This window comes from Patagioenas fasciata, chromosome 2, assembly GCF_037038585.1.
Source record: "Patagioenas fasciata isolate bPatFas1 chromosome 2, bPatFas1.hap1, whole genome shotgun sequence".
Taxonomy (NCBI): domain Eukaryota; kingdom Metazoa; phylum Chordata; class Aves; order Columbiformes; family Columbidae; genus Patagioenas; species Patagioenas fasciata.
The window spans coordinates 158,618,413-158,639,664 of NC_092521.1; the positions used below are offsets into that span (position 1 = coordinate 158,618,413).

At 39.2% G+C, this 21,252-nt stretch overlaps 1 protein-coding gene across 2 annotated transcripts in view; it reads left to right on the forward strand.

Moving 5' to 3' along the window:
* Positions 1-1,784: 1,784 nt before the first annotated feature.
* Positions 1,785-21,252, forward strand: part of VIPR2 (vasoactive intestinal peptide receptor 2) — a 60,024-nt gene continuing 40,556 nt past the window's right edge. Inside the window, exons 1-3 of one of the 2 annotated variants that reach the window (XM_071805311.1) lie at positions 1,785-2,091; positions 5,180-5,282; positions 18,488-18,595. In XM_071805311.1, the coding sequence (XP_071661412.1) occupies positions 2,041-2,091; positions 5,180-5,282; positions 18,488-18,595 (262 nt within the window). In that variant the 5' untranslated portion in view covers positions 1,785-2,040. The remainder of the gene's footprint in view (positions 2,092-5,179; positions 5,283-18,487; positions 18,596-21,252) is intronic. The other variant, XM_065831225.2, reaches the window with a different exon arrangement.

The window sequence follows — 21,252 nt, forward strand, 5'->3', positions numbered from 1 at the left end:
ATGACAGTTCCCAAGACTGTTTCTACACAGAATGTTAACACTAATTTGTTAATTAGTTTCCCAGGCTACTCAGCTTCAACAGCTTAATGAATCATTTGCTCGAGGAATCAAGCACTGGGTTTTGGTGTCTGGCAACTCATGTGTCCTCAGCTGCTGGGGCAGCCGGGCTGGTGGACGGTCTGCCCAACAGCTTCTCCGCCAAGCCACTGCTGTTGGGTTTGCTGCTGAAGTACCTGAAGAGCCTTGACACGTACAAATTTCACTCATGAGGGTGCCTGGGTTTAAAGACTGGTTTCTTAGCAGGATGCCAGTCATCACAAAGTGCAAGAAATAACTTCTAACAAGAGAGAAAACAGATTTTTCCAAAGCCTTGCAACAATGATAAGATATCAGATTTGTGTGAAACAGAAGATGAGAGATTTTGAGATTGTTATTTTGGAAAAACCTATAGCTCTCGAGAAATTGCTAAGAGCACCCTCAGATTGCATGTGTCAATAACCAGGACCCAGAAGAGGAACCTTGGACACTGGTCTCAGGAGTCAGGGGGGTTGCATTGTGCAGTTCTCCGTTTCCAAGAGGTCTGACCTGAGAGTCTGGTTTGACTCTGGGAATCCCAGAATTAGAGGCACAACCAGGTTCTTCCGCAACCCAGCTGTTCCAGAAGTAGGTGCAATTTGGCATTTCGGTCCACCTATCACATACAAATCGAAGTGAATCCAAAGGGATACTGTTTTCTGTTACAATGAAAATATTTTCAATCATATGCCATCCTATAGGAAGTTTTTCTCTCTCCATTAATGTTTCCCTCTGCTTTCAGCATGTAGGTTTTAACACTGCCCATTATGGTTTGTGGTATTTCATTTTAGCGATACCACAGAGGTTATAATCAAGTCTTTCCTCTCAATATATGATTTTTTCCAAATCCATCCAAAAAATGAAAATTCTCTTCAGCTTTTTTTTTTTTTTTTGTGGAAGTGTACTGGCTTTGCTAATAGCTGATTATTTTGGCTGGCATAAGGCTATTCAGGAGTCTTATGTTGCCGACTCAGTTCCTTTTAACACATACTACTTAAATTACAGCACATATAGGACAGTGGAAAGACAATTCTAATTTATTCTCATCCTCAGCTAAAAGCCAGTATATAATCTCTGTTTTTTTTCTATAATAAAAGGCATGGGCTAACATAAATGCCAATTATATATTTTATATGCCTTGTGAGGGAAACCCCAAGATCTATGCCTGGTAAACTGTCAGGCAATAATACAGAGTTGCCTTAAACTGTTGGTCCTGTATTGAGACCTCCAAAAAAAAAAATAGCTTGGGGGGAAGAAAGATTCTGTAATAAATTTGCTGATCTGCACAGTGAGAAGGCTGACCCTGCCAGGGGTCACTTCACTTACCCCACATCTGTGAGGGAGTTTTTGTCTGTGTCTAGCTTGGGGGAAAACTGTGCTCGATTATCTTAATGGTTTAACGGGCAAAAGCATCCCGGCATCAGTCCGGGCACCCAGGCCCCTCTGGATGTGTGCGCAGGAGAAGAAGGGACTTATCCAGAACCTGAGGACAGGCGGAGCGGGCTAAGCCCTTTCCATAACCCGGCACCAGCCCGGGATGGCGGAGAAGCACCTGAGGATGGCCAAGAGGCGTCCCGGCTGAGGGGACGGTCTCGCACCTCTTATGGAGGGAGCAACCGCGGCAGGGAGAGGGAGGAGGAGAAAAGGAAGCGGAGGAGAGGGGCTGAGGAGAAGCGGGAGGGAAAGGAGCTGGGGGCCAGAGGAGGAGCTGAGCGCAGAGAGGCGGCGGGCAGGGAGCTGACGGCCGCCGGAGTGGGAAGCGGCCGGGGGCAGGTGCGGGAGCCGCCTACAGCCGCAGGGCGGCGGCCGCCCGCGGGCGGGGGGCTCGGCTCGGCTCGGCTCGGCGCCCCGGCAGCGGCCCCCGGGCCCTATGGTGCCGCGGCGGGACCCGGCTCCTGCTCGCCGCCTTCGGAAGGCGCCCGCGGAGCGGCGCGGGGCAGCGGAGCCCGCCGGCTCTCGGCTGGCATGAGAAACCTGCCGATCCTCCTCCTCTCCGTCTGCTGGAGCTTGGGGCGGGTAAGTCACCCCGCGCTCACCCTCGGCGGAACGGTAAAACTCGTCCCTCCAGATCGCGCACGAGGTGACCCCTACGGCGGTGCCCGTGCGGTACCCGGCGGGCTGGCGGTTCCCTTACAGCTTCCCCGTTTCCCGGAGCGGAGGGCTCAGCCGCAGCAGGTGCGGAGACTCCGGCCCCGCCGCACTCGCTCCGGGAGCAAGTGAGTCCTGCCGGTCGCGCTCACCGGGTGTCGCCGGTAAGCGGGGATGTCGCAGGGAGGGGGGTCCTGCCCCCGGTGGAATTCCCTGCCCATCTCCACTCCGGCGTTCTCCGGGGCCGCTCAGGCAGCGGCGGGCCGGTCGGAGGCGCAGGTGGCGGGGGGCGCTGCTCCGCAGCCCCGGGCGCTCCTCAGGGGCCGGGACGGCTCCGCCCGGGCGGAGCAGCGCGGGCCGGGCCCGGTCCCCATCCCGGTCGTCATTCCCGGTCCCCGTTCGCGGCAGAACGGGGCTGGCGCCGTTTGTCGCGGAGTCACTTGTTCCCCGCTGTTTTCCCCGGCAACCGGTGGTCACTAGTTTGCTAAGAGTTTTCACAGAGCGCTGTCCTGGTACCGTCTGGAGGGTCGTTAGCAGTCATAATATGGTGAAAAAAAACTCTGCGTGTTTAATTTGTCTTTAATACATGCAACAGGATAACAATGTACAAAGCATTCAGAATATTAAAGACTTCAAATTTAGGGCATCTGCTTTTAACATCTTTATTTTTAAATATTTCTTCAGTTGTTTGTTAGAGTCTGTAACATGGTTAGAAACATGATTTATGAAAAAAAAAAAAACCAAACACAAAACCTGCCCTCTAAATTTTTCCATTTCCACTGTAAATTTAAAATAACGGATGATGTTCGCCAAAAGTCGGGAAACAATGCTGAGGGTAAATGTAAGCTGCTTGTCAGAAATGTTTTCCCAGTCAAACTGCTGTTCTGGTTGCCTTAAAAATTGTTAAGTCACTAAAAACAGAGTCCTCAGCTGGATTGCCAGCTGTGTACCTTTAAAATGTGCAACACAGCACACGGTTCTGTATTTGGTGGTTACAAAGGATAACCTAACCATGGTAAAGCAGGGGGATGAGCACCAGCCCTGAAAAGTGGCGAGTGCCCTCAAAATCCATTTTGGGGTTCTTGATGTGTTTTGGGATGTGGTCAGTGCCACATAGTCTTGAACTGTGAATTTCTTTAACTTGGTGAAGTACATCTGAAAAAACTGACGTATATATTAGGACAGAGTATATTACAGTTTGGTATGCAGCCCAGGTTTGAAAAAGTAATGTTGTGTTAGCTTTTGGTACTAACAAATTTATGTTCTCAGAATAACCTTTGCTATTGCATCACTGGTACTGAGGAACTTACATTTCTTTCTTAAGTATGAGAGAGAAAAGTCACTTATTCTGCAGGTTTCTTAATTGCGGCAGCTGCTTTAATTTACTTCTGATCTAGTTAACATTTCCATTTCTGTACTTATGTTTTGATGAGTAGGAGATCTACTCTCAGTGAATGTTTGCAATCAGGAAGAGAAAATAAATAATCTATGATGTGAAAGGAAAATGCAATTCAAAACATTAGATATATATGTGACTTTATTTTACATGGGAGCAGTTGGGAATGTAGATAATACACAAGAAAACAGATATTTTCAGTATAACGCTGCAATTTCTACTGTAAGTGCTAAAAAGACCTAATTTATGTTAAAGATCTGTACAAATCCACTCAAAAGAAAAAAATCTACCCTGAAAACATATAATTTCAATAGTCAATATAGAGAAAAGATGGAGAAAAGGAAATAAAGTTCTGATGTCATAAACGGTGAAATGAGACCTTTGGAGAATAGACAGGTTTTCTTGAGTTTTCATAACAGCTCCTGCTGTTTCCCTTATGGCTGTTACGCTGTATTTTTAAAAGCTGCGCATGTGGCTTGCCCACAAGGAGACTGAAGAATAACCAGTCCCTCCATGCTAACTCTGGGTCCTGGGTTCTGGGTTCATGGTCACAGCTTAATTAATTATTACCATTTTTTAAAAAAGTGTCTTGTCAATCGGATACTATTATCAGTTTCTACTATTAAAAGTCTCCTAGAAAAAGTAAGAGAATGAAAAAGGGTCGGGGAGAAGCTTGGAGAGAGACCGCACTTTTCTTGATACTACAAGTGTGAGGATGATTGAAGTACAGCATAGTCACATTCTATTTCATGATGATGTTATTTCATTTGAGCTAATCTCACTGTCCTTTCAGCTGCAGTGGCATTTCCTCTTTTTCCGTTGTCACCTCCAACAGTCATTTCTCCTGTGCCGTCTCTTGTGGTCTCTGCATGTTTCTCTCTTAGATTCTCTCTGCCCCTGTGAATCCAACTGACTTCAATACAACTTCTTAGTGTCTTGTTTCTCTCCCCAGTGCTGCTGCAGCACTATCTCTTCCCATGGACATAAATAACCCTTTCTGAAAACCAAGGAACTGGGGGCAGGGCTATAAATGAGTAAAGGCAATAGTGCATTTTTAAATGAGTGGGGTTTTTTTCCTCTGTAGCATTTACTCGAATCAAATAATCATGCTCTGGGGCCTTCAGGAGTCAAAATATACATGGCGGGGGGAAAGGGAAGAAAAGGAAAATTTACCATGTCAAAGAGAATGCGGTTTGATTGGTTTTAATGTTCAGTGATTTGTATGAAACTTTCAGCTTCCTAATTTACTACAAAAGCAAAAAACGCGACTGTGTTTACTTTCCTGCTTAAGTTTAACTCGCAGTTTTTCTCAAGGAAAAAGTCGCATGAAACAATATTGCAGAATGCACCAGCAAGTTAAACATTTTATTGTAAATGACAATTGGCCTTGAAATGCTACAGAAAGGAGTCAGTGAATGCTCTATTTTAATATTTTGTTTTGAAAAGTCAATGTGTGAGAAGCTAAAATGGGCAATGACTGTGTCTGTAAAATGCCTAGCACGTACTTGGGCAAAACCAGTGCCAGTTAAAGTTGTGGATTTCATTATTGGTAGTTGCATCCTCCATAAAGCACTTAAATTCATGTTTCAAGATCCTGGCCTGTTTGTTAAATTGACACAGGTGAATGGTGTCCATCCAGAATGCAGATTTCAGCTGGAGATTCACAAGGAGGAAGCAAGGTGCATGGAACTTCTAAAGAATGCAAAGCCAGTGGACTACAAAGGTAAGAAAAGAGAAGCTGTAATGCAGTCACAACTGGAGTATTCAACATCTTCTCCTTTTACTTTCTTTGCTGTTGCAGTTTAAGTTGCTGTATTTGTCTGTACTGTGCTTATAGTTTTATGGCTTTTAGAATTTATGCAGATTCTGTGTTAAAGGTACAGCTGCAGCAAGCATGCTGGGGGGAGCTGTGCTAGGCAGTGGGCATGCACCACATGGGATCCTGTGTGGGACCAAACTCATTCTCCTGTTCTCAGCTCTTGCTGCTGGTGTTTTCTGACTGGCAGAGAAGCTGCAGGCTGGTGATGCCAGGATCAGCAGTAAGAACAAGTGTGAGGGAAATCTGAAAGTCTTGGATCAGAGCATCTCTCTAGCTGTGGCTGGAAGTAAAGTACTAGTGGCAGGAATGACCTCTGGGTTTCCCAGGCAGAAGATGTTTCAGACTGAAGATCAGATTCACAACCAGCCTGCTATGGAGTCATGCAAAGGAAAAGCTGGATAGTAGTGTTACATTCAAAAAAACCCAAATTCTATCTGTTACTTCATTGTTCCTACTTTGTCTTTACATAGAAAGATATATATATAGGTACAGATATGACTAATTGTAATTTAACAGAACAAAGAAGGAAGAGGAGATGTTTATTATTTTTTAACTTTAGATTTGACCACACTTCTTTGCTCCATTTTCATGTGAGTAGAACATAAGATCATGAAAAAATGACATTTTTCTTGTAAGTTGGAATTGCTGATAAAGCAATGCAAAGGTGACAGGTAAATCCAGTCAGCCAAATGAAAAGGAAATCTGTAACATTAAAGTAGCTAGGGCAGAACTTGCCCTAGTTCTTTGTCTTTATAGGAAAATTGGAACTGTGTATTACTTTTTATTATGACAAAAGTATTTACAATTAATTATTGTAAGGTTTATGATTAATTATCTTTTGTAAACTGTATGCCAGAACTTGTGAGCAGAAAACGTGAAAAGGTAAAAGTGCTTTTTGAAGAGCTTAATTTTCATATGCTACCTGCCCAGCACTCCTCTGGTAACATGAAGGGAAGGACAGGGTTTCAGTGAGACTTGGGAAAAGGGGAAAGAAATTTCAGATCTAAAGGCAACTGAACACTTTGCAGGTCAAAACTCAGTTTTGTTTTTTACAAAGTAATGACATGTCTAAAACTAATCATTAATTTTCTGTTGCTAAATGATCTTCAATTATCTGGAAGTATTTAATTTCACATTAGTTCTACAAAGCCGTAAACGTCGTTATTGTCCTGCCTTTTGACATGGTAGTCCAGTCATGTATCATCTCAGTAAAAACTGGGCACCTTGGAATATGACAGCTCTTGTAGTGCAGTTTTTTTACTTTGGCTGAACTAAGTAATACATAGTGTATTTCATTTTTTTTTTTTTCAACATTCAGTCCTTTTTGAATGCACTGTGAAGATGGATATGATACTTCAGGGACCTGCCATCTGCAGTGCCTTTTGAGCATAAACATGGGTCCCAGCTCTTGATTTGAATGTCTAACTCCTTCAGTACATAGTCTGATGTCAATTTGTATACAACAAAATAATTTAAAGGATCATCAACAGTTTGTATTTTACTATAAATTTTCCTTTTGTTTGATCCAGATCAGTAATTAGAAAAATTATAATAGTGGATAATGATTTACACAGATATGTTTTCCAAGGAAAATCTTACTAGTGTCAAGCCAGAGAGATGAGTACTCGGACAGCCTAATTAATTAAATCTTAAATAAATAAATGCAGTATTAGCTATTATACAGTTTTGAAAGTCAAGCTTTCTTTGAGATCCTCTTTTGTGACCCAGATGCTGGGCTGCTCCAAGGGTATCCTTGTGATGAACACCAGTCTTATTTTGGGTTCCTTAGGGAAAGAAAGAAGTTTTCTGTCAATATTTTATTCACATTCTCTTTTCCCTGGAAGAGGGCTGCCTCCTGAAGGCAAACTGCTGTGTAAGAATGTCATGTCTTGAAAGGAGACAGTATATCTGATGGTGTTGATTCAGCCCTGCAGGTAGTGACAAAACAGCATGGGAAGGACTTATACATTTAACTGAATGCCTAACTGAAACTAAGGAAATATTCCATTTTATAGGAGACTGGAATAAAGGCCCTATGGTAATGAACCCTAAAAACTGTATGTTTAATGTTATAGGAGAATTTATCCTGTGCTTCATGTTATAGATACCTTTACCAAGAACCTGTCCAGAGGAGCCCATGTTAAATATATGGCTTTGCATTTCCAGAAATATCCATTCTCTATGTGTCCTTATTTTCCTAATAAACTCTCTGTATTCATGCAAAGATGTAAGGAGTATTTTGAACAGAGATTTGCAGATTGTTACAATGATTGTCTGCCTGCTGATAAAGAATTACTAATGAAAATTGGCAATCTGGAACTAAGCCAAGTCCTGGCTTCACACCTAAAACTTGTAGTACACTTGAAACGTAATTTGTTACAATAAATTCACAAAACCTCTTTCACCTTTTTTTTGAATGGGACAATTATACAGCCCTTGTCATGCTTTTCTAATGTAGTATTTGCTACCTGCCTCACAAAAGCTATAACAAAATTTAGTGGAAGATACTGACTAGAATTTGGAAATAGAGTTTCACTGAGATTTTCCACAAAAGGTTTGGGTCTCTATTATAAAAATCAGGGTTTTTTTTTCATTAACTTCTTGGGCACCTGAGAAGCCTTCACATCTCTATGAAGCAGACTATAGAATTTGGCTGACCTGCATGCACTGCTACTGAATTTTGGAGGATCCAAATTTTATGGGACAGGCTCTTTTGGCCTAGATGGCAGTTAGGTATGGAATACCTTATCTAATGCTTCTCAACTCCCAGTCAGGGAAACATAAAGGAAGGATTTAAAGGCAATTGTGGTTGGTTTGTTTGTGTGTTTTACATAACAAACTGAGCTGCCTTAAAATATCAGGTCAAGAATTTCACTGAGTAATTTTTGTAGTGCACCTCAAATCATTGGATATGAAGTCTATAGAGGACTTGTTTACTTCATGACTTAATAAAACAATAGTGTGTTTTGGAAAGGCAACATTGTATACATACTGTGTAAATATCCTCTGAACAACACTAAGAGTATATTAAAACCACAGGACCCAGTTTGTCTAAATTCTGCTCATTTGCCAACATGAAACGGTTAGACATCCAGGCCTCCTGCTTTGCACCCTTTGTGGGATGTTCAGGCATTAGCACATACTCTTTCATCAATTAGGAGAATTACACTTCAATTAGGGAAGACAGTCATTCACCAGGGATCTGTGGCACTGCCTTCCTCTCTGTAATGCTCTCCAGCAAATCTGGTTGTTTATTTTATGAAGGTTGCATTAGCTTCCATCTGTATTTGTTTTCTTCTTTCCTCCTATAATTTGATACCCAAGGTATGGATGCACCTTGACTGGAAGACTAGGAGAGGATTTTATTTTTTTCATTCTCATTTTTGGAGTGCAGATTAATTGCATTCTAAGTAGCTTATAATGGCTACAGGTTTTGAGGTCCATATGGGAAAGCACTGATTTATCTTTTATCTACTACCTGTGGCTTGACTTGTCTTCTTAAAAAAGTAGAAAGCTCCCAATAGAAAATTTCAAGCTGCAAATTTCTGTCTTTATTTAGTATTTAGAAATTTACCGTATCAAGCAATTGATTAATTTTCATTCACCTTTAAATGACAAGTGAAATCTTACCTTCGAAAATGTTAAAACCCAATCAGCAGACTTTTTGATAGGGTTCTACATCAAAAAGTTCTGAAAAGATCTCATTATGAAAAAATTAAGCCTGTTTTTTTTTTTTTTTTTCATTTTGGACACAGTAGCTGTACAATTAAATGAGTCTTTTAAGCTCTTGTCTTCCAAAACGTGTTTTTGTGAGACCCATATGCCAGACAACATTTTTAATTTTACTTATGGCATCTTAACTTTGAGAAAGGGATGTAGACAGAAAGAGAAATGGCTTTGGAAAGAATTTCATAAGCCTCTCAAAGAGAGGCTTCATAATGCAGCTAGTAATGGGAAATTAAAACAGACAGGTCTACTAAAGTGACACACTCACTTATTCATAAATTTAAAGCAAGATATCACAATGTAATGTAATCTCCCAAATTACACTGCCAGTAGAATTTCACTCAGTGATTCCAGCACTGAGCTCATGAAGATGTGGATGAAACAGGACGCATCTTGAAAGCTCTTTAGAATGTTGGGATGAATATTCAAATATTGGACCCATGGCAAGTTGTCCAAAAATTAGTTTATCCAAGTAACCTCTGCTGTTAAGGTTCTTTCTCCAGTAAGAAAGGTGCCTATTTTGCATTCCAAACCCGCCCCTGCCCCCACTCATATGTCTGCATTGCTCAGAAGAAGGACTGACTATGAGCATAACTAAGCCAACCTGATGATCACTGTCTGTTCTGCGTTGGAAAACAGTAAGAGACTTACACAAAGAGAAATGTTGCTGTTCTTTTGCTGTGTGAAAAGGAATCTCCTCAAGATTCCCCTGTTCTTAGTCCTCCCAATCTCATCAAGGTCATCCATCAGTTGGAGGGTGGGGTGGGTGTTTGTTTTGTTTGTTTGTTTCCAGCTATTTTTCCTGTAAAATGAGTCAGCATTTCAGACTGTAGTGTTTCTAGAATTAACTAAGGCAGCATTAAAAGCAGAATTAAATGAAATAGTGGGATCATGGAGCTTTCATGCAGCACCAGTAGCTCTCAGCAGGAGAATTTTAGCTTTCTTGCACCTCTCTGCTGCTGCTTTTCTAGCTGTAGTACAGATCTGCTACTACTTTTTGGTTCACACTTTTTTTTTTTTTCATGAGGGCAACCAAAGGGGCTGCTTTGAATGTTAGTCTACTTTGGATTTCATTAATTGAACTGTGATCGTTAATGACACCACATAAAAGTGATCGTCTTTATGGTGTTGACAATGCCTGGGCTTTGTGGAAGCCATACTTAATTATTGAGAGCAGAAGAGAGGCAGAGCTGGTTCATCTTTTGAGGAGGCTAGGTGACTGGTAAGAAAGAACTTTAAATGAAAGGAGTTGCCTACTGAAAAATAACCAACAGGAAATAAGTGATGAAGGCCAAGAAAATGTCCTGATCAGCCTCATTCAGAAACCTCAAATAATAAAGGTTACTAAGAGTGACAATAACAAACCTTTTTGGAAAGAAGAAAGGCAACACATGGCCACAGATAGATTCCACAATTTTGAAAGTCTGAAGTACACCCCCCCCCAAACTTAAATAGAAATTCAGCAGTAGACATTAATAAATGACATTTGGAGCCCTGAAAAGGGAAAGTGCATAGCCATGAGTGAATTTATTGTGTTTTTCAGAAGATTCTGGAAGAAATACTGTTCCAGATAGTTTTGCGCTTGAGTCGTGATACGGCAGCTGTGACCATGGCAGTCTGCTCTCCATGACATCCAAAGTTCAAATACCACGAGGAAGCAATCTTGAATACCAACACAGTAAAAAAGCTCCAGCTAATACAACAAATAACATGTGGGTTAGATGTAATCCAAACGAACAGAAATATATGGTCCAAATACTTTACAGAGATTTTAATATTTTGTGGTGTGGTTTATATGAACAGGAGATTGCTATTTTAAAATATTTTTGGAAGAATGTACAGCATGCCTAAATTGGGGCAACACGAAGATGAAGGTACCTCTTACAGCTTTGACTAAGCATCCATTAATATCTTTCCAGCACAGCAGTAAATGGTGTTCTTAGGGTAAGATTAAAGTGCTGTCCAGTCATACAAAAATAAATGCTGCTGTCTCCAAAGAACATTTTGAGCAATTGGAAAGCAGGATTTACATGGTAGAAAAATTGGAGCGAAATGTGTTTTCTTTTTCAGAGTTTTTTTTCAAAATTTTTAGCTGGCAATTCCATATTTCCTTATAGTACCGTTAAAATATGTAAATTACATTTACAACTAAAGTTGGCTTATGAATTTTTGATTCTCTGATGGGAAACTGTTCTTCGGAAAGGAAATAAGGCATTTCTTCTGAAATGCTTCACTTGGTGAAAATTCAATAAGTCCTTAGAAATCTCAGCAACGGTACTTTTGCCATACCTGGTAATAGGAATGGCTTTTGAAAACCTATAAACTGTGAACATTTTATGTTAATATGAGATAAACTCTACTGGTTTCAATTCTGTTTAACTAGTTAAATCTGGTGCGTAATGTAGACTTCCACAATTCGGCTTGCTCTGTATGAGCAACTTTTGTTAAGCAGTGATTTTAAAAAGTTTGCATTCGCATTTCCTCAGTATTTCTGGATGATCAGAGCCTGTATGTGCTCTGTACAATTTCGCAACAGCGCTTTAGTTCAACACAGGTGTATTGGAGCTGCTTCTTGACTGTTGGGACACGAGACAGCTGGTAAGGGGCCAGGATCCAGCCCAGGGCAGGGGGACAAAGTGGGACACAGCCCTGAGGTGGCCGGGCAGGGTCATAATGGTGGGTCAGGCCCCCAGGTACAGACTCAGGCCCTGCTGTGAGGAACCTGAAGTCAGGTGCACCCACAGCATCACTGGATGCCCAGGTTGGAGCTTGACAGGACCCTGGGCATGAGGCAGATTAGGGCCATTAGTGCTTGCAGGGCCCTGACAAAAGTAGACAGCAAATAACTTCAGCAAAACATCTTGTAGCAGGAGTATTTTTGCTACTGTCATCTTCTTACCACCGCTTTAAGCAGTTCTGCTGTGTGCTTTGCTAGCTCACTACTTCTCTCACACCTCCTTTTCTGCTTAATTGTGTGAAAACACAAAAAGAACATCCATCCATATATGTTCTTAAATTCTCATGCGGCCTAAGTCACATGCTGGGGTGTTCAGACCTACAGTCTAGAAAACACTGCCCATAAGAGGCGAGATTGCTTCTGCTTTGTCAAATTAAGTACAAAAATCAAAACGTTTCCCAGCTTGAAAAATAAACCCTGGACTAGCTGACAACTTTCTGGTTGATTTTCAAAGCACTTTCTCTTTGTTTCATGCATCATGCATACCTAGACAGCTTAAAAAATGCTAAACCTCTCTGTTAATTGGCAATGGTAAAAATCCAAATGCATAGTGCCACCTAGTGGCTACTATATGCACAAATATATATATAAACAAAACTTACCAGTGCAAAGTCAGTGTTACACATTTTTTCTAGATGGAGAAGCAAACGTGGGTAAGCAAATTTGTTGTTCGAAGACTGGATCTCAGATAGCAGGATGAGAAATGCGGTGGTGATACTTACATAAGCTGAAACAAATGGGAAAATGTAGTTTATATTCTGTTCCATTTCCTTTCATTATGGAGTATCTGCAAATGCATCACCAGCATCAAAGACCAAACATTAACATAAAATCAGTAATCTCATTGAGACTAAGAATAGCATGTGCAATATCATCTGGAGGAGCAGGAGGGAAGAACAATAGAGGAGTGAGACACCATGGCCACACTTTTGAGTCAGTCATTGTGCAAAGGTTTTCTGTGAAGATTGATTGTTTCCTTGGGTATGCTGTGAATGACACACCAGAAAAATAAATTACGCATACAAAGAGACTGAAAAGAGATTGTTATGTGTAGGCTGAAGGGAAGTTCTTCTAGACACCACAGAAATAGAGATGAAAAACATTGTGGTTTCGTTGTTGTTTTGGTTTTGTTTGTTTTCTTGTTTTTTTTTTCTGTGTGTTTTGGTTTTGTTTTTCTCTTTTTTTTTTTTTGCTAGCTTTATTAATAGGTAAAGAAGGAGGTAAATAGTAGTAGAGATGCACAGGAAAAGCTGGGGAGCTAAGACAGATCAGGAGCTGGACTGGTTTTATGTGTCTACATATCAGGGTGAAAGGACAAAACCATTCAAGGCTATGAGAGATTTTACTGAAGCTGGATACAGAGATTAAATCTATGGATGAACATAAAAGGATATAAATATACTTAAAATAATTTGAGATGCTTCCAATAATTTAAAATATATGATAAAGAAAATTGCAGATATGAAAATAAACACTGGAGCAATTTAAGTTTTATGTAAAATGTGGGATATTTTCTACAGAATGGTTGGTAGAATTGTTACTAAAACCAAAACTTAAAACCTCATTAAAGCTACAAATAAATATGTTTTGTATCATAATTGATTAATATCCTTTGGACATAGTAGGAAACAGATTTATACACGCAGGAGATCAGTAAAACTTCCAGAGAACGAGAGCGTACATAATGATTTTATGAATTGTGGCAGTGATGAATGACAGTCCAGAAATCCTAACACTGAATGTATGAATGGCTGGACAGAAGTAGCAGAGAGTGAGTAGAGAGGAGAATATCAAGCTTGATCAAGCTAGATATTCCATGTGCAGAAAGAGACACATTTGACATGGCACTTATCACACCTTCATTTTCCAACAGTATAGGTATTTATAGCACTGTAGACTGCTCCATAGTCGCTGGGGAGAAACATGCAATTATTGTGAGCAATTAATCTGGTCCATTTTCATCTGGCTTAGGATGAAGCGAATCATGTTCGGTCACCCTCTGACAACATTGCATACACCATTGTTGTTATAAAAGGATACTATGGTGGACAGCGAGCAATATCTACTTGGAAGGTCTGTGAATCTCATCAAGGTCTCCAGCTGTGCCATATCTTGAATTTCCGAGATCAGTGAGAAATTAATTGATAGCTTTAGGTGTGCACAATCAAGCTTGTGCCGTACAATAGAGATACGTTTTTTGGACGGAAGAGGCAAATTGATTCAAACGTAGTAAGAATGGACTTGTTCATTGTATCCCACCTCTGCATAAGGGTGTGTTTTGCTAAGAGAATAAAAAGATATATGGCTGCAATGTTGTCAAAAATCTGTAGTAACAGGAGGAGGAGGAAGAAATGTGTGAGCTGAAAGCCCAGAAAAGTGCATGTTGTTTAACAGTTGTACTTCTAATAGCCCCTAGCAGGGCACCAGTAGCATCACCATTCCAGCATCCAGCCCTAGACCAGTTTTCAGAAGCACACAGTGGTAATTCAGTGGCTATAAATGCCTCCAGGACCTTTCAGCAGTTTTCTCAGCTTTCTTGCACCATAATAAATAAACCTGGAAATATACATAAATTGAGGCTTATTGTTCTTCTTGAAATTCTGATGACAGCCACACAAGTTTCACTGATGCATCTGAGTGTAGTCTGGATGTAAGAAGTACATCTTTTATGTTATTTCATCTATTTGATTCGAGGAGTCTGAAAAAGTATTATTCTCTCCTTTGCCATAGATGCCTGTAAAGTCCCAAAATACTGAGAAGAAACTGAGGTAAAAAATACGTTGCCCAGAAAACATTTGTGACTTGTAATGTTTTAAATGTAAAGAACTTGTATACGGATTTCCTTCTGGCAGGGTAGCTTCAAGTTCTGATACAAATTGTGTTGATTAAGTTTATTGGGAATAGGACTTGGACCTCTGTTTTTCTGTGTAATATTTCATATAAATGAAGCTTGAATAAGAGGGTTTTTTTGTGGAAAAAATACTAATGGAGCTCCGAAGTCCATGTTGTTCAGCTGCCTGTTTATCAAAACCTTAACCCAGTCCATGAAGCTGTGTAGCAAAAATTTATAAAGGCCCCTGACTTGTTTGCAGATTACAGTAGCAAATCCACCATTTTACAGAGAGTATACTGAACAAAAGGGAAAATTTGTGAAAGTCATCAGCTTCTATGGGTGTGCATGAACACTTTCCTGACTCATCTCAGCTCTCACTTGTTAGTGGAAGTCGGGATGAACTAAAAAGGTCTGAAGTCGCACAAGATGTTAATTATTCTTGTGTACTCCAGGGCTTGTTTATGCTGGCTCAGGCAGTACATCCATCAAAGCCAAAAGAGTTGCATTTTGTCACTGTAGTTGAGCTTGCTGGCAGATGAAGAAAATAGTTTCTTTGTCTTTCTTGCATGTCACGTTGTTGATGTCACTTCTGGCTTAAAATCAATTGGGAAGAAGCATGACCTGAATTGACTGAATTAAATATTCTTTTACTTTGCATAAGCCCTGATATTGCATCATGGAGATGTAGGACTTGATTTTAATCCAGTCCTGCAACTCAGGAAGCACCTATGTGTGTTTAAGTTCCATTGACTTCAAAGGGTACAAAGATGATTTGCTCAGATGTAGACCTCTTGAATTATATATGCACAGCAAAGTCAACATCACCTCAGAGATATCATTACTAATGCTAAAAGAAAAGCCACAAGTGCTGGAGGGAATAGAAGGTAGTCAGGTAAAGGAGAACATACATAAAACTCATAGGAGTTAATTCTTAAAGAAATGTATGGACCCATTGTAGGGGCAGATACACTAGAAAGGACGAAGTATACCTCATCATCAGGAAAAAAAGGAATTATTTTGGAGTTCAAAGAGTACTACATTGAGTCATTTCCTAAAAACATTCATTCAAGAGCTAAGGACCAGAAACCTGAAAAGAGTCAATTGTCAGTGGGAACAGGAACTTCTCAGCCAGCTGTGGGATAAAGATAAAAACAATACCACTCTCACAGTTCCTAGTCATAAGTAAATCTCCCTTGCCCTAAGGTAAGGCTAAAAGAAGAAATACGATATATTGGTCTAGGAGTCAGAGTTACTAAAGGTACAAAAAAGAATTAGTCCTCTTCAGGTAACTGAAGGATGTGACAAGCTGAAGTTAGTCACAGAGTGTTAGGCAAATAAGGGTGAGATTGATTAAAGACAGGTACCTACAGTCTAAATTCTGCAACTGAATCAACAACTTCATGCTCTTCTGCGCAGAAATAAATGATTTTTAGGATGAAATTCTTTGAACCCATTTTAGGCTTTTACTTTAGAAATACAGTATTTAAACATGAGTCAGCAGTGCACCTTTACAGAGGTGAGTTTTAGCCATATAGTGTGCTACATGAGCAAACTGGCCGACCAAGAGAAGCAGTTCTCTGTCTCACTTTGGCTCTTGCGAGACTGCATCTCAGCAGAATACTGTCTCCAGTTTGGGGCTCCTGTGTACAGGAAAACCATTCACAGGCTCAGCAGAGAGCACGAAGATGGCACTGCAATATGTAGCATATAATGATTGACTGAAAGAAGGGTTTGTCCAGCTTGGAGAAGAGTGATCTGATTTCTCTCTTCATTTACCTACTGGGTTTATAGAGAAGATGAAGCCAGATGTGAACAGAAAAAGAGAAAAGAAAAAAAAAAGGAAACAAACAAACAAACAAAAACCCAAAACAAAACCAACAGCAACCAAAAAACCCACAACAAAACGCAGTGGAAACAACCTGCTGTAAGGGAGTCCTAATGAGATGTGTGACAAAATTCTTCATGTGGAAGTTGTGTGTGTGCAGATTACCCAGAGAGGTTGCGATAGATTGGAGATTTGGAATCTCCAGATCTCTTTGGAGATTTTTGGTGCTTGACTGGAAAAGGCATTGAAGCAAGTATGGGTGAGTGTATGAGGTAATGAACAGTAATGCATTTCTTGCATCCCTCTTTGGAGGTTGATACAGCATACAAGGCAGTGGAGAATAGAGCATTATATATTATCTACGCACACAAATACATTTTGTGAAGTGTTTCCATTAGTAATCCCATATTTCTGGCATCATCTTTCTGAATATAGAACAGATGCTGCATTTAGAGCTGTATAATCCAAAGTGGAGTGAAGAAAGACCCAGTCCCCATGAAAAAGTGACTCCTCTGGAGAATAGCAGTTCCTTGGGAAACTCTGTAAAGACGACTTTACGGAACTGGTGTCCAAATGCTGAATTTAGGCCATAACCCTCCTCTAATCTTCTTTTATCATCTCCAGCCTCTATTCTTGGTACAGTATGGAGGCTCTCTCCTGACTATCATGCTTAGATGTCTTCCAAAGGAAAGCCAGGCCCATGGGAATATCATGCTCGAGGTGCAGCTGGGACGTACCCCCAGGGTGAATCCAACTGCCGGTTTTGTGACACACTCTTGGGTTCCCTGATTTACATGTACTTCGAAAGTAACTTAAACTTTGAAAGTAGGATGCTAGATACTTTACATCCACACAGGTTGTCCAAGTTTCATCACGCTAAGATGGTTTAATACAGATACAGAACTTTAAAACGTTCCTTTTCCAGCATCATTTAACTCAAGTGGCTTGATTTGGGGCATGACCTCACTAGCACAGAGTAAATGAATAGTGAATTGCTAATACTATAACTATAACTATACTAATACTATAGCTAATAGTGTTATACATGGATGTGAGTAGTTCCTAATCCAAGTTTCATGTTCTCTACTGAAGGAAACAACCTGTCCCTTATACTTTCTAATAATCTTACGGAGGTGATACTGGTAGGATAAAAGTTTTGTTTCTCTCTCTAGCATTCATTACAAATTTAAGTTGTCAGATGCCAATTGCCTTATTTGAAGCCATAAATGCCAGGAGTCAGAAGTTTGCCCATGTTTTTTGTTTTTTGTGTTAGTTTTTTTTTCAGAGAGAACTTGAACTGAGATAGTATGAGTAACATTTCCTTACTCCTTTGTACTCATAAAGCTTCATAAGGCTTATACTCAGAAACCTTCGCAACTCTTCACTTAGCTTAGAAGGCTTGCATTATGCATTCACCTTTAAACAAATAGAGAGTGCTTGATCTGAGTGCCTGTACCAGCCTACAGGAAGATTTATGCTCATTCACAAGACACTGCTTTGGAGCCACATTTATAGAGACATTGCATGGACAAGACTGAAACAAATAGTTATAGTTACTAGTAACCTGTTGTTACTAGTACTACTATAAAAAATGCCTTTAACATTTTATGACCTCTCCCTTCCTGAAATAAATATACAGAAACATTCTCTTTTTCAAATCTCTGTTATTTAGTTTAGGATACATGATTTTATTTATCTATGCCCATTGTTTCAAAAAATTCTATGGTCATGATGTGCTCTCATTGTATTTGTGACGCTGAGTTCAATGAACTACTTTTACTTTTAAAAACATTTTCTTATTTTATCTTTTCTTAGCATAATCCCATCAAAATGACATGGTTTTAAGGAGGCATTTTGCAAAGAATGTATTAACTGACGTAAAAATAAGCTGGTTCCAAAGCTTCCACCATGTCTCTATAGGGTAAATACAGCAGAGTGAGTTGGACCAGACTGAACTTTCAAGTCTATTACTGCTGGTTTTGTTTCAGGATGTGTTGGAGTTTGGGATAACATCACCTGTTGGCGTCCTGCAAAGATTGGAGAGACTGTCACTGTCCCTTGTCCAAAAGTATTTAGCCTTTTTTCTGGCAAACCAGGTATTTCATTTTAATGTGTATTTTTGCTGGCTTCTCTTTTGTATTTCATAACATATTATGCTGTTTTTTTTCAGTAATATGGTTTTTATTTTCTTTTTAAATAGTTAAAATTCTTAATAGATTCTTAACAGAGCTGTTCTTGATACATAATGAAAAGACCAAATCATTGTCTTTGTGGTCTATATAGTATTATTTGAGTAATATACTAAATATATATGCTGATGTAGTGACACTCATCAAAACTGAAGACATTGCTTGCTCTTTTTGACTGATTTATGGTAATTATTAAGGCAGCTGAGCCTGACTGACATCTTTAATAGCTGCCAGAAGGTCACATGTAGGTTGTTCCTTCTGTACTCAGGAGAGGAGCTCTGCCTTGCCTTCATGAGACTAATGAGCCAAAATTAACACATAATACCTAAACATTATCACTATTTCAATTTAAGGTAGTTATTATAAAAGCTTTTATTCTGCTTTTTATAGGAATTTGGAAAGAGCTCACTGGTGTCTCAGACTGCTGAAGCATTTAACTGTTTTAAGTCTACCATCTTCTGCACCATCTTGTCAATATATCATTCTGCACTTTGTCTTGTTAGTGGGGTTTTAAAAATAAAAGATGCACACATAGCATTTCACATGTGTATCGCAGAATGAAACACAGCATGAAAAATCTTATCCCCATTGCTCAGGTGGGAAACCTTTGTCATGGAGAGTTGGTGAAAGATGCAAAATTTATCAGAGTGTTTCAATTCTGCTTTTGAGGTCTCTGTGGAGAGCTTCATAATAATATTACTTTTAAAATAGAGGCTAACTTGCGGTATGACTAAAATACCTTTATTCTCAAAACTTTTGATTAGATCTTGTTCCAGTAAAAAATAGATAACTAAAACAATATACAGATGAGCAAAGGTTTTCATTCCTGGAGCTGGTGAATCTTGATTAGTTTATCATGGATAGTCTAAACTGTTTATAAAGGGGAAAGTATGAGTAATCTTCACTAAATCTTGTGAAATCTATAAAAGTATTCAAATGACTCAAAGATATTACAGTCTTGTCATGGACAAGGCAAACTAATAAATATCAAAATTTCAAAATCTGATTTAAAACACACCACTTATGTCTATTTGCCAAAAGCTAGAGCATACACGCTCTCTCTGGAGTGTGGATGTTTGATATTTAACAACTGCTATTATCGTATATTAAAATAACATTTTAACTTTCCTATCAAACAACTGCAAGAAATATTTAAGGTTGAAACTTTCACAATGCCTTACAACTCCATCTCACTTGGGCATGGCATTGCCAAGACTGAAAGATCGCTTCCCTTTTCTAGTTTCCCATATGCAGCTTTTTTATAGCTACCTGTTTATTTCTTGTTTGTGGAACTAACAGGTTGGGTTTTTGTTCAATTAAGAGGATTTTTTAAATCTTGTCTTTCTATAATTAGTGAAGGAAGACAGAGAAACATACTGCATGGTTGATTCAATTAAGATCTAACTGGGTATCTCAGCACCTTTATAATTCGGTTGTGCTCAGAAACATATAATTTATTTAATTCATACACAGCACATTTCAAATTAATTTGATTCTTATGACAGGAAATTATGAAAATACCTTTAAATGAGAAATATAACTATTTTTATTTAGCCAGATATGTGAGACGTATGGGGTTTTTTTTCCTTCTTTTTAATTGAACTATTCCAAATCATAAGTAGGATTTTAAATACTGACAATTCTTTAAATTATTTCTTAATTGAAATTGTGATTTAAAAAAGAAGTTGTCTTCTGATCTTTACAACTTTTTGAGAACTGGCTCCTAATTTCTACTGTGATGGTCAAGGTTATAATTTTAAGCGTACCACATAATTATTTCTCTATTGAATATTAGTAACTTTATATTAAGTTACTTTTTACTGTAAGAGTGATCATATTATTCTATAATGTTTTTCATTTATTGTACATGACAGTGTAAGTATGTAAGTATCAGAAAATTATTCTGTGAATTTTTTATTCAATGTATGTGTCAAGTTAAAGATTTTAAATGAGATTGCCATCTGAAATATATAATTGCATGGAATGATGGTGTAGAAATAAACAATGTCTTCCACAGAACATTCCCTAACTGTCTTTAAGTTAGAAGGTCTTACAGTACTTACAGTACAAAATACTTCAGCATCTTGAGTACGTAGAGTCTTTTTCTTGTAAAACTGGCTTTGATGTAATTTGTGGTTCTGTTAACACTTTGCTCTGCAGAGTCAGAGAATCTTGATGTACTTTTAAAGAGAAGACTCTTCACAGTGTATAAATAGGTTACATTTTCTATAAAAAATGCTATGATGCCTATGCCAAATGGCAGAAGTGTTCTTGTTGTTTGCAGAGACACTGTGGTTTGAGGTCAAGGCCTTGTTGTAAGCTAGAAAGATTTGGTTGTTGGTTGGTCAACCATTTGTAGGGTATTTACAACTTTACACTGAAGACTTTATACAAAGAATAAATTCCAGTAACCAATCAGCAAGATGAAATCACAAAAGCCTTAGTTTGGAGTACATATAAACAGTTTTGGTTATTCGTGGGCAAAGCTGATCTGTGATACATAAATTCGTTCTTGTGTGGTGAAAACCAGGCATCTGTAAGTCAAAGCAGTATGTTATTATACA